This window comes from Esox lucius, chromosome 1 (genome assembly GCF_011004845.1).
Source record: "Esox lucius isolate fEsoLuc1 chromosome 1, fEsoLuc1.pri, whole genome shotgun sequence".
In the NCBI taxonomy this organism is placed as follows: Eukaryota; Metazoa; Chordata; class Actinopteri; order Esociformes; family Esocidae; genus Esox; species Esox lucius.
In genome coordinates this window covers 7,085,391-7,098,787 of record NC_047569.1, presented here as the reverse complement: position 1 = coordinate 7,098,787, position 13,397 = coordinate 7,085,391, and the positions used below count along the sequence as shown (strand labels likewise).

General features: G+C 45.2%; 1 protein-coding gene across 8 annotated transcripts in view; it reads left to right on the top strand.

The window, feature by feature from the left end:
• plch1 (phospholipase C, eta 1) overlaps positions 1 to 12,867 on the top strand; it is a 79,318-nt gene extending 66,451 nt beyond the window's left edge. For 3 of the 8 annotated variants that reach the window (XM_020050495.3, XM_020050484.3, XM_020050490.3), the window contains exons 14-23: positions 1,358 to 1,455; positions 1,680 to 1,916; positions 2,316 to 2,423; positions 2,667 to 2,791; positions 2,948 to 3,032; positions 3,599 to 3,745; positions 5,227 to 5,306; positions 5,894 to 5,953; positions 6,769 to 7,297; positions 9,063 to 12,867. In XM_020050495.3, the coding sequence (XP_019906054.2) occupies positions 1,358 to 1,455; positions 1,680 to 1,916; positions 2,316 to 2,423; positions 2,667 to 2,791; positions 2,948 to 3,032; positions 3,599 to 3,745; positions 5,227 to 5,306; positions 5,894 to 5,953; positions 6,769 to 7,297; positions 9,063 to 11,638 (4,045 nt within the window). In that variant the 3' untranslated portion in view covers positions 11,639 to 12,867. Of the gene's footprint in view, positions 1 to 1,357; positions 1,456 to 1,679; positions 1,917 to 2,315; positions 2,424 to 2,666; positions 2,792 to 2,947; positions 3,033 to 3,598; positions 3,746 to 5,226; positions 5,307 to 5,893; positions 5,954 to 6,768; positions 7,298 to 8,675; positions 8,704 to 9,062 lie in introns of all 8 variants that reach the window. The other 5 variants (XM_034293548.1, XM_034293543.1, XM_034293530.1 and 2 more) reach the window with 5 other exon arrangements.
• Positions 12,868 to 13,397: the final 530 nt, after the last annotated feature.

Sequence of the window (13,397 nt, the reverse complement as noted above, 5' to 3'; positions counted from 1 at the left end):
TCACCCCTGCATTTCACAGATGAGATGGTATGCAGTGGATCTTGGGTAGTTCATTTCCCTTTACCGGTGCTTTCGTTTTCTTTTTAATTGTTTCAATCTGTTGTTTTAGGTCTAAGGTTTCCTTTTAAGGATCATAAAGGGTTCCTTGACATTCCCTGACACCTCTTTGGACCTCATGTTGACAGACACCAATATGGAATGGCAAAAACAAAGCCTAGAATCAAGACTAGACATTGACAGCTCTCTTGTGCCTGCACCAATGATATGACAGGACATACCTGACTAACTACAAACACATGTCAAGCCAATTATCACAATACCTTTGGTTTCATGAAACAGGGTTACTATAAAATATATCTATAAAAATTCTAAATGAGTAAAAAAATATGTACATGAACACCCCCGAAAAAGGGGGTGTTCATATATGGAGACAAAATGAAGTAGAATTTTTTTTTACCGTGTAAATACTATATGAATGCAAGGAGTGACATTAACACATTTTGAGTGCATTCATGTGTTAGAAGTTCCCTAACCCCTTCTGACATGCCTTAAATGTCCTACAATGACCTGAGCCTGACTTAGAAGTGCCCTCAGCTTGAGGCACAAACTGAATCGTCACTTAGCTGAAAGGCTCCTCCTTAAGAGGAACACGCTGTACGAAACATATTGTCCTGTCATTCTAAGTCTCATCTTGGACTGGTTCTGTGTGTGTCTGTTTCTTCGTCCGTACTGTATGATATTTAAATTACATAATATATGTGTCTTGTAGAACAAACATGGTTGCGTAAATATGCTTCCGGTGTGCGTTTGTGGGTCTGCCTTCGTATCCCTTTGATCTGTCAAAGCGCATTTTGTGCCTGTGTGTGTCTGTGTGTGTGCCTGTGTGTGTCTGTGTGTGTGTCTGTGTGTGTGTTTGTGTGTGTGCCTGTGTCTGTGTGTGTGTTTGTTTGTGTGCCTGTGTCTGTGTGTGCCTGTGTCTGTGTGTGTGTCTGTGTGTGTCTGTGTGTGTGTTTGTGTGTGTGCCTGTGTCTGTGTGTGTGTCTGTGTGTGTGTGTGTGTGTGTGTGTCTGTGTGTGTGTGTGTCTGTGTGTGTGTTTGTGTGTGTGCCTGTGTCTGTGTGTGTGTCTGTGTGATCCCTCTCTGCATGTGTCCTGGTCTGAATTAGCTCCTTTATTTGATGCTCATTCTCGTGCTCCGTAAGCTGCCACTTTGATCGACACTCCCCTTTGTTTCGTGCTGTTGTCACTGTGTCTTTGAGATTGTGTGTGTGAGTGTCTGTCAGGCAATTGGTCCTCCTTTCTCTGTTCCATCCCTCTTCCCTCCCTTATCCGGTTTCTGCTATGCCGTCTTCTTGCAGGTGCGGGAGGAAGAGGAAGACGATGAAGCTCAGTAGAGATCTGTCCGACCTGGTGGTATTCACTAACTCGTTGGTCTCGCAGGAAGGACTAGACGAGGGTAAGGACACATACATGCACACATTTTATCTGTCTCTCTCTCTCTCTCTGCCTCTCTGTCTCTCTCTTTACTGAGCCCAATTTGGAAAAGGAACTTCTATCCCTTAGCAATTGCACACTTTTTCAACTTATCTCCGCTTTTCTCCCCACCCCACCGTTCTCTCTCTCTTTCTCTTCCACTCGATCCCTCCCTCCGTCCTCCCTCCCTCCCCTGTCGCTCTCCAGATCTCCCCTGCCCAGCCTCGTCCTCTCTCACACCTCCCTCTCTCTCCGTTCGGTCAGGTAACCCAGGGAACGTTCTGTCGTTCAGCGAGACCCGCGCCCAGCACTTGGTGAACCACCGAGCAGAGCGTTTCCTGGTCTTCAACCAGAGGCAGTTGTCCCGTATCTACCCCTCGGCCTATCGCATAGACTCGTCCAACTTCAACCCCCAGCTCTACTGGAACGTGGGCTGTCAGCTGGGTAAGGAGGAGCAACAAGTGGCCCGGCCCAGGTCATGTGTGTCCTCGAATGGGCCATATGCTCCACCTGGCCTCCCTAACCCAGCCCACATGGTGTATTATCGTCAGAGGGCTAACAGACAGTTTGCGTGTACCGTGCCAATGTATGGAACACTTTATTGGGTCAGGAAGATAAACCTACAGTGGATGAAATATTATATAAACCTACAGGAGGTCAGTTGTTAGGGCTTGATATGTTTCCGTTAGGGCAGGGAAAGTCAAGTCAGACGCTTGAAAGTGGAAATATTACCAAAAAGGCTTTTCGAAACCTTGAACTCACTAGAAGTTTGGGTTCACTGCCGTGCAGGAAATATCCTGTGGCGATCAAATAAGATCTAACAGCTGCTTGTTATTTCCTCAGTGGCCCTGAATTACCAGACAGAGGGCCGCATGATGCAGCTAAACAGGGCCAAGTTTATGGTGAATGGAGGTAGTGGCTACGTCCTCAAACCTCCGCCCATGTGTAAAGGTAATAACACATTCACACGACATACATGAAACTGTTTGTCATTTAGCACACGTTCTTATCCAGAGCGACGCACGAGGGCGATTTGGATTGACTGTCTTGCTCAAGGACAGACATATTACCTAGCTCCCCCTTGGATTCAATCAAGCCACTGTTCTGTCACTGGTCAGATGCTTTAACAGCTGGCCTATCTGCTGCCTAGCTTAGATACACAGACTGAACTGATTAGCTGTTTTCGTCGTCTAGGCTCGTTCAACCCGTTCTCTGACGATCCCCTACCAGCCTGCTCTAAGAAACAGCTGGTCCTGAAGATCATCAGCGGACAGCAGCTGCCCAAACCTCCAGACTCGATGCTGGGGGATCGCGGGGAGGTACACACACACACACACACACACATGCACAGACATGGACAATGTCTCTTCTTCTACCGTCATGACCGATCATGTGTTCTGGATTATTCATGTTGACACCCGTTTGTTTAGTGTTTCTAAGCTAATTTCTGCTGTAACTCTCTATCACACCACCAGATCATTGATCCATTTGTAGAGGTGGAGATCATCGGTCTACCAGTGGACTGCTGTAAGGAGCAGACACGAGTAGTGGATGACAACGGTAACTACACACACGCACACACACAGACACACACACACACAATTTCACATTCAGTCAAATTAGTAAATCTCACCCGTCTGCCATGTCACGGATCAGTGTCTCCACATCTAATGGTACTAACATCACTTTCAGAGTTCCTTAACCTTTCCCCGTTCTGCCCTCCAATTCCGCTCCCCCACGTCACGACCCTTCTCCCCTGGGCACTGATGTCTCAGCCCACAATTTACCCCATCAAGGTCCTGGCTTTTGCCCGAGGCTGACTGGGGACAGGCATTGTGACTGTGACTTGACCAGTTCCATTTGTCACCCAGCCCAGTCATCGTTTGTGAACATAGCTAGCTGCTGGGAAGCACCGGGGCCAAACAAGGCATACGTATTTGACCGGTGCAGTTTGTAGGTTATATAAAAAATTAAAAATCTGTAAAAGTTTGTTCGAGAACATGCCCTTCACTTCCACAGCACTAAGGCGTGAGTGTGTGTCTCTTAAGAGGTTTTACGGATAGTTTAACGAAGAGTGTTTAGAAAATTGTGTGTTTGTGTTTATTTCGAAACTGTGTGTTGTCCAGGTTTTAACCCGGTGTGGGAGGAGACCCTGTCGTTTACCCTTCACATGGCCGAGTTGGCTCTGGTGCGTTTCCTTGTCTGGGATCACGACCCTATTGGACGGGACTTTGTAGGCCAAAGGACTATAGCCTTCAGCAGCCTGATGCCAGGTTTGTGTGTTTGATTTACACAATAAGTCCAGCATGATGTTGTTGAATGTATGATGAACACTATTGGGGGGCCACAACTGTTGTACACATTTTGCCTTTTCAACTTTACAAATGGGTCAAATTATATTGGCAATTTTAGAACTGTAATGTATTTATATATATTTTTTGCCATTGTCCAGGGAATTGTTTAGAATTTCTACCAGCTAATTTCCTGCAATTCCACCCATCTTTCTAACAAAACTGATTAGGACCCTTTGGAGGTCAGGGCAGCCAGGTACGTGTCCGGCCCGCTAGGTCACAATTTAATCATAATCACAACAAGCTTGGAAAGCTGGCGAGACTATCTACAAATTAAAAAGTTGACTGACTTAATAAATACCTGGAAATGATTGACCTGAAACAAAAAATACTGATTCACAATCACATTGTGAACTTACAATTACTGACCAGATAAATAGCTTTAATATTTTGCCAGGTTACATAAGACTTATGCACAGTACTGTTTATATACAAAGTAAAGGACAAACCTGAAAAATTGAGTGAAGGAATATAACGAAGGCAGATGCTTCCATTCAGGTGTACTGCATGATACAATTAAGCAATTTACATCCTGTCACGCTCTGTGACAGGTATAAAGATTATGAACAGGCCCCGTTGACCTTGATTTTGAATCAAGATTGCAAGAGGATAGGATCTAAGTGACTATGAATGAGGGTTCAGTATTGGGTTCCTTCCAGGATAACAATGCCCCAATCCACAGGGCACAGGGGATCACTGAATGTTTCGAGGATTATGAAAATGATGTGCATCAACTAATCTCATCCCTATTGAAAGTCTATAGCAAATTTTGGACCAACGTGTTAGACAGCGCTTTCCACCAAATGTCTTGGAAGAATGTTGTACCACTCCTCCAGCAGAGGTCCAGAGACTCATAGAATCTATGCCTTGGTGCATTGAAGCTGTTCTAGCAGCCCATGGCCCAACACCTTACTGAGACACTTTATGTTGGTTTTTCCTTTAATTTGTCTTCTGTCTGTATACAGTATATATAGAAAATGCGGTACTGCCTACATAATAGTTGGCCATCTACAGTAAATCACCCTTATCAGTGCTTAGTGATCATGTCACTTTGTTTCATTTTCAAAACTTTGGCTCATCTAAATGCATGGGCTTTTCATGCACCAACTACTGTTGTGAGAGATGGCTTCCTTTTCATCATTTATTACTGGGCAAGTGCCAGTATATAGGTTACAATGGATTCTCTTGTGTGACACAGTGACCTGAGGCGTAAATGGTTATTCTTGTGCACACTCGCAAATGTCTGTCTCGTCTGTGATAGAGCTGTCCCTCATAATGCTCTGTCCCCCGGCAATGAGAGTAGAGACCAGAGAATTCAATTACCTTTCATATATTACCCTTCCCCTCTCTCCCTCCCTTTATCTGTTACTGTCTGTCCGTCCCTCTCTCTGCCCCCCCTACAGGTTATAGACATGTATACTTGGAGGGTTTGACTGAGGCGTCTATCTTCATTCATGTATCGGTTCATGACATCTATGGGAAGGTGGGTTCACTGAAGGACTGTCTATATTACGCCTAAAGAATATTCAGAGTAAAGCTTACTTCATTTTTCGATTGTTGATATCCTCCAGAATATCTATTTTATTGTAATCTGAACAATGCTCTGCTTCCAATCAGTATAATAATGCTGTTTTGCAAACACTCGTGGGAAAACAGAGGTCTTTGGCCATGCTTTCACTGGTGATGTGGCTGTTGTTAACAAGGTCACTGGCATTAAGAGGTTTTACCAGTACCAAGATATTTCAACCAGAATTGTTGTTGCAACTGCAAGGCTGACACATCTGCCAGTGGATCATATATAAATTACTGACCACAAGCACAACACAAGAAAATCACAAAAGAAATGGTCAGTTGACTACAGAATCAGCATGTTTGCTATTTCAGTTTCCGTACTTGAATTTCTTTGAAAATAGGAGTTTGAATTTAAGAGGGCAGTCCATATTTGCAGAATGAAGGATATCAAGTACCTGGAAAGATTCTGTACAGTTCGCTTTTTGTGGGGGGGGGGGGTCATTTGAATATACAGCATACAACTTTCACCAGCTAAGCTGCTACACTCTTCCTTTCCAGTGGAGCCCTCTAGTGCTGAACCCCAGCTTTACCATAATGCACTTTCTAGGAGCCAACAAGGTATCCTTGGGTAGACTGTGTGTGCTGCATGGCATCTGCACGACTGTCCAATGTTTCTTCTTTGTGTGCTGGAGTGTAAAAGGTTTCAGATCATTTGCGAATTGTAACACGTGATATTGATATTCAGATGTGACGTGTGGTGTGCTGTATTTTGTGTATTGTAGATATGTTTTCTTGTGGTGTGATTCTCTGTGCATTTTTGTTCGGTAATCGCTTGGTCAATTAGAGTAGAGCTTATGGCATTACTAACTGCACAACCAGTGGTAAAAATGTTGAATATGTGCAAGGATTCGAAGTGAGAGAATTACAGCTAGCATTTGGTTGCTACTGGGGTGGGAATAGTGCCATCAGTGGGCGTGTCCCGGGTATTAGTGTGGTTACTTTCGTCCGTTAGAAAATGTCAATAGCATTGGTTTGATTTCCTGGGTCATCTGTCCTTGCCACTTCCTCAAAACTTGTCAGAGAATGTCACAGGTGAGGTACTTCTGATCTCCACCAATAGGTTTTGAGAAGGAGGCTAGGAGGGAGGATGTGAAGAATCAAAGCTTTGACAAAGCTGTGTGGGAGGGGCTACAACACATCAGCGCTTTTCTTAATGGTATACAAGAAGTGTTGATTTGCTGAAACCGTTTTGTTTTGTGAAAAGTGAAGTGTGAAACTGTCTTTAATCTACATTGCGTCTCAGGCATGTTTGCAATGTGCTGGTAAAATGTTGATGTGGTTCTATGGCATGACAGTCCCATATTCCCCCTTAATTCTTACATGTAAAATAAAACAAACTGTTTTCTTCTGCCCTTTCTCTCTCCATCCCACAGAGTCGTCAGTTGCGAGGTTTCAGAGGCTTGTTCAACCGCTCCTCCAAATCATCCATAGAGACCAACTCTGGCCCGGCACCGAGAAAACGCTCCATCAGTGACCACCTCCTCCGACGCACTGCCAGCGCCCCGGCCAAGGGACGCAAGAAAACCAAGATGAAGCTCTCTGAGTCCTCCGCTTCCATTTCAGATCGCAAGGCCTCAGTGTCGGATCGGAAGGCCTCAGTGTCGGATCGGAAGGCCTCAGTGTCTGATCGCAATACATTGTTATCGGACCGCAAGGCCTCAATTTCAGACCGCAAAGACAGCTTGGGGGCCAGTGCGGTGACAGGGGGTGCGTCTTGTTCTGGGGGGGAGGGATCCCGAGACAGAGACAGGGATGTCTTACGGGCGGAAAGGCGGCTTCCAGCCCGCCCCACACTCACTCACAGAGCCATCTCCATGCCTCTTGAGAGGCTTCTGCAGGGACAGCTCTCCCTCTGCTCCCCCGACAAGGAGCAGCCTGACCTGGGTGCAGATACACTCGTCGGTGGGTAGCCTTCCTCCGGATACCTCAAATCATCAGTCAGGATAATATAACTCATTTGTTACTTAATAACAATAAAACGTAATCAACATATTATATTTTGCAGATGCTCTTATCCGGAGCAATTTAACACTAGAACCGCCAGACCTTTTTTACCCCCTATAACCGCCAGAGCTGAACGCGGTTTGGCGTCATTAGCATACGAATCGTCCCTATTGGCATACACATTCTCCTCCACAGTATCACCATCTAGACAGAGCATCAGTTCATCTACTGGGTCGTCATCAAACTATATAGAATATTCAAAAAAAAATGAAATACAGAATTTGTTTGTTTTAAACGGTTAATGAATTTGAAAATACAAGAATATGTTTGTATTGAAGGTTTCATCATACAAAAAAAACTACTAAAAAATAGAAAAAGAAGAGGTCCGAAATGAATAGGCAGTAAACCATATTACTGGGGATATCGGGTTGATTTCAACAGCAATGCATAGCTCTAGTCTCATAGATTAGTGGCATATAGGATATTTCTATAGGTGACATGGATACGTTAATCGAAAAAAGAGCTATTAGAAAAAGATAGAAAGTAGCCTATATCATTTGTATTATGTTTCAATAATAGTCTAATTAAGTTTTCATTCATCTGGGAGTATCGCGCATTCATACATTGATGTCATGCATTTAGTTAGGGGTGATAAGCGCCTGGGTACCACGCTAAATGGCGAGGGCTGTTGGCGGATTAAGTTGGAAACTTTTCTGTTTGTCAGTTTAGAATTCCGACAACGGAACAATGTATTATACACCTATTTAGGAAAAGTTATTTTAATTACAAACTCAAATGCCAATTGGCGTAGGCATTTGGCAGTTCTAGTGTTAAAGAATCAGTAAGGGTTAATTGTCTTGCTAAGGGACAGACATACGTATTTATCACTTTTCTGGCTGTGGGATTCAATCCAGCAACCTTTCAGTTACTGGTCAGATGCTCTAAATGCTAGGCTATGTGATACCCCACATGCACAAACTAACCAGCAGCTTCCTGGACTGTTTGAAGGTCATAGAATCATGGTGGCAATGTATTAGTACATTATGTAACCATAGGTTTACCTGAAGAGCACCAAGCCTTGTCTGGCGTCCTTTTTTTGTTGCTAAATGTGACACAATGCTTAGAGTTGAAGCTGTCATTGATTGTGTTGCGCTCTCATTGAAACCAGCATTGCTGTATGTCTTGTGAAAATAAACAGTTGCCATGTTTTAACCTTTTCCCGAAAGATAGCAAAACCCTGTTTCATGTAAACTGAAAAAATCAGGCAGTCTATTCTACTTCAGTACCTTAACTTGCCTTTTCTGTTCCTTCTTCAATCTGTCGTGCTTCTCTGTAGTAGAGAACTGACTAGGATGTCCCGGCAGGTAATCCAAACCCCGTTCTAAGGTTGCCTCATCCAAAAACATCCCAGTATTACATCATTATCCACAGATGTACTATTTGATAATCGGAATGTTCCTTTTTTTTGCCAAAATGAATCCCATTTGACCATCTCTTCCAGAGTTGATGTCCCCCCTTTCAAAACAATTGATGTTTATTCTGTTACCCGCACAAGCCTCATTTTCCAACCCCTTCCTCTCACAATCGTATTTGGTACATTCCATTCGTCTGTTTGTTGCTATTAGCTCATGTTGGACCGTTGTTGGTTGGCTCAATGTTCCACGTTCTGCAGCTGTGGAGCATTTGGACATTTACTGATGCTTTAAATTGTTTGTTTCTATAGGAAACCTGTTTGATCGGCCCAAGTCCCACTCTGTGGAGCTCCTCATCAAAACGTCCTCCTTCCACGGGCCCAGAGTGTCCACCCCTTCCACCAACCGTGAAAACACCCGGGAAAGGACCACAGAACTTGAACATACTGATAAGGCCGCCAATCTGGTCATTGGCCAAGGGGGAGGAAGTGGGGATGTTGAACAACCACAGGACACAGGCATCCCGCTCACTGAAGCTGAAGATATTTCCTCTACCGAAAAGACAATGTATCCAATAAGCAGCTCGACGGAGAGTGAAAGCAACTGTTTACAAGTACCAGAGGTGACATCACTCAGTAAAATAAACACCCCAGCACCTTGCTTCTCTTCTTCCGCTATCACCTCTTCTTTGCCCAGCATCTCCCCACACAACGATGACTACTCGAATCTGCAGAGTCCCATCTGTCTACAGGACAGTACCATCTCCCGACTCATCGATGCTGTATCCCTTGGCAACGACACCACCGGTGACTCCATCTCTGCTCTGATTGGCCGATTTGACCTTACCGCTGACCAGAAAGACCTCACGTCGACCTCTGACCTCCGCATTCTCAGTGCCGTGTCCTGTCTGTCGCATCCGGGTATCCAAGACTCTAGCACACCTTATAAGGTCACCTCAGACCTATATAAGGACATAAATTCCCTCACCTCCCCATGCAACGTAATGAACGGACATATCAGTTCTCAGGAGGCAAGACAGTCTCTTAACCACGTGAACCATGATCTACTTTCAACCCGGCAAAAAACATCTCTCTTAGAAGCCCCTACCCCCCTTCTTTTCTCCAGTCCTGAGACCACAGAGCTAGAGGAGGCCTACACCATCCTGGATGAGCAGGTCTTGTCTCCCGTCTCTGTGTATAACCTGAGAGAGCAGACCATCCGCAACATCCAGGCCGACTCCGAGGAGAGCACCCCGATGGGGAGCCTGGAGGCTTCCCCAGCGAAGGTGCCTTCTCGTCTGGATGCAGTGGCCAACGGCAGCTTGGTGGCCTCACGTGTGAGAGAGGACTGCAAGAGGGTAAATTATTGTACAGATTTAGGGTCAGGAGGGGAGTGGAGGGCGTTGAGGGATTACAGGAGTCCTACAGTCTACAACACGCCGTCTGACCGTTTCCTGCTGTGCCAGGATTTGGAAGGAAGCAGTCTCATGGAGGTGGAGATCAATGTCGACGAGGACCCCATGACCTCCGCCAGATACAACCACACCTGTGTTGCTACCAGCCTAACTAAATCCTATGCTGCTCTCCAAAGACAGTCCACCCAGAACCACATCCCTCCCCGGACTCAAATCCATCTCCAGTGTTCTTCCATGGTTCCACATGCCTCACACCAGTCCTCCCCCTACAAAATACTCCCCAACCCTAACCTCTTCCACCTCAACAGACACCACTCCACTGACAACAATCTGGAGTACTCTGAGAAGAAAAGAGACTTTCCCAGGGCCTACACCCACGCACAGAGTTATGATGGCTCCACCCCGAGCAGGGGCTCCCGAGGTGGGACAGGTGAAGGGCAGGATCAGGGTGACATGTCAGCATGTTTCCAAAATGGGTTCTCCTCCTCAGAGTGTGTGTCTGGTCTACGGTCTGATCCACTTCCAAGAGACAGAGGCCTGTACTCCCCCAGCTCAGACTGCGACACAGCCTATGGCAAGCTGGACTATGACTGCTTCACAACATCAATTGCCTCCGCCTCTCACTATGCCCAGTCACAAACCCAGCCCCAAATGCACGACCAAAGTCACCAGCCCCAATCTGTCCCGCCATCGCTACGCCTTGTAGACCCCACCCTTGTACCTCTGCTTCCTAATCCGAGACCCTCCATAGCCCCCAGCCCCTGTAAGTCCAAGTCTCTGGGCGACCTGACATCGGAGGACATCTCCTGTAACTTCCAGAGCAAATACAACATAATCAGCCGCAGCTTCATTAGCCCCTGTATTGGGGAGCGTAGGAGGGTGTGGGGTCTAGGGGGCATGTACGAAAGGCCGCAGCCTGCGGACCCCCTCACCGAGCAGCTCCGCAAACTGGTCACCTTAGAAGGGAATGACAGATATCGAGACAGACCCCAGCAACCCCAATCGTCCGATCAGCTACAGAGACCCCTCGAAACCAGTCCATCTATATCAGTCCACTCTCCCCTTTCAAACTTTGTCTCCAACCCCCAGGAGGACTCTCCCCCCCTCCTCTCCCGCCGCCTCTCCTCCCGGAGCCAGAGCCGTGTGCGCCACATTAACAACCGTGCCCGAGAAAGGCAGCAGGAGGCTCTGAAGCCCCGTGGTGTTGGTGCCCCCTCCAGCATGGGAGGGGTAGTGCTGCGTAATAAATCAGCAGCGGGCCAGAACCCGCCACCGAACAGACACTCCACAGGCTCTTACATAGCAGGCTACCTGGACCAACTTGAGGACAGGGGGCTCCCTGAGGGGGCATGTACCAAACTGAGGCATGGATACGGAGATCACCACAGTGATTGTTATCATGACGACTCTCTGTTGCCGACAGACTCCTGTACACCGTCAGAACCTGAGGTCTACTTCCTGCTTAGACTTTAAGCCCACTTACTGGTTATAGCCTTCAATTATGTAAAATGTACTTCCAGAAAAGAGCAAATCACGTTATGAACATAATGATTTTTACCTTTGGGCTGTCCAGTAATACTTCCAGATATGTAGTCCACTTCCTGGTTTGTTCTGACTGTCTTTCCACAAATGTAATGTAAATATGGTCCCTGATCCCCATTAAAAGTCCATGTCCTGACCAGGATGTTCTGTAAATGTAGTTCAGAACAGGCTAACACTACTTGCTTTTTGATTGTACCTGTTTTCTCTCCTGTCTGCTCCTGTAATTCTACTTCCTGTCTCACACTATCTCGATCTACTATGAAGCAAAAAATTTGGAAACTTTACAGATGTGTGTTACTCTGAAGGGAAGTGTTGTCTTTGTATCTTAATGTTAAATATTAGTATTATCAGAGGGCCACTTTTAAGGGATGGGATCTGTTTCATCAGAGATCTTACTCCAGTCTTCCTTCTCCTCTTCTATAAAGCCATACTAACTTGATTTACTGCTTGACTATTTGAACTTGTTTTTGAAGCAAAGGATAAATCTTGCGCTTGCTATTTTTGAGGACGTTGCATTTGATACTTTTACAATTTTAATTATGTATTTCATTTTTATGTGAAGAGGAGCATTGGTTAAACAGTAAATCAACTTGCTATGGCCTAATTGTTTTTTTGTACGTTTTTGTTGTTTGTACTGTACATATTGTTCTGCACATTTGTTTTTCAATTAAACTGTCCATTTATTTCAGTTGAGAAGCTGTTTTCTGCATGTTAAACGTTGGACATGTCAAGCATGACTATGCACCGATCTGTAGACGTTAAAGTGCGTTACTATCTTTGCACACAACAAGTAATAGTTGGATTGGGTGCAATACAATACATAGACTTGCTTGCTCGGACTTGCTTGCTCTCTAGCTTTCTAAAATTTTAAACACTCACATTATTTAAACTTTTGGAGTTTAAATGTTCTTATTTTTTTATAATTACTTTGATACAGATTGCAAAAAAGGTGTTTAATGTCTCAGTTGTTTATAATTTTTTTTTGGAGGAACGATTACAATAACAGTAACGGCACCTGGATAGTTTTGAGCTGAACAAAGCTGTGGTTGTTTTTTATTCTTCTTTTCAGCGTTAAAACCATCCACTTTACTTTGTATGGTGGCTCAGAAGACGACTGTGAGCATTTTCCTACCGATGCAATAAAATTCTATAACATTTGACTTGAACACAGTCGGTCTGTCTTTTTTTATGTCCTAGTTTCTATCTTGGTCCTTGTTACTGTTGTTTTTGTCTTCAACATCCTTTATTTTTCCCTATATCCCTCCATCCTACACTTTCATTCTTTTCTAGGTTTAACTATGTGACAGCCTTTGAGGTTTACAGCTGCCCTTGCCATGGCACAAACACACACACAGCTCCCTGTGTTGTTTTCGCCACTGGTTTGTGTGGATAATGGGCAGTAAATTGCTTGTGAAATTAGCAGTAATAATAACGAGGGATGGCGCACCTGTGGCCATGCAAATCCCGCCGACTGTTGTTTGAAGTTACATTCTCACTATCCCTATAATACGAGTTGGGGCGCTCCCATCGCCAATCCCTCCTCACCCCTCCACGGTTGTTCTGTACAAAACAAAAACATATTGTTTTGGAGATGTCCGCAACAGTCCTATTTGTTTGGATTCCTATTTCCTCCACATGCTAATTGTTTCGGTCTGAGCCATTATCTCTAACACTGACACTCGGGAGGGCT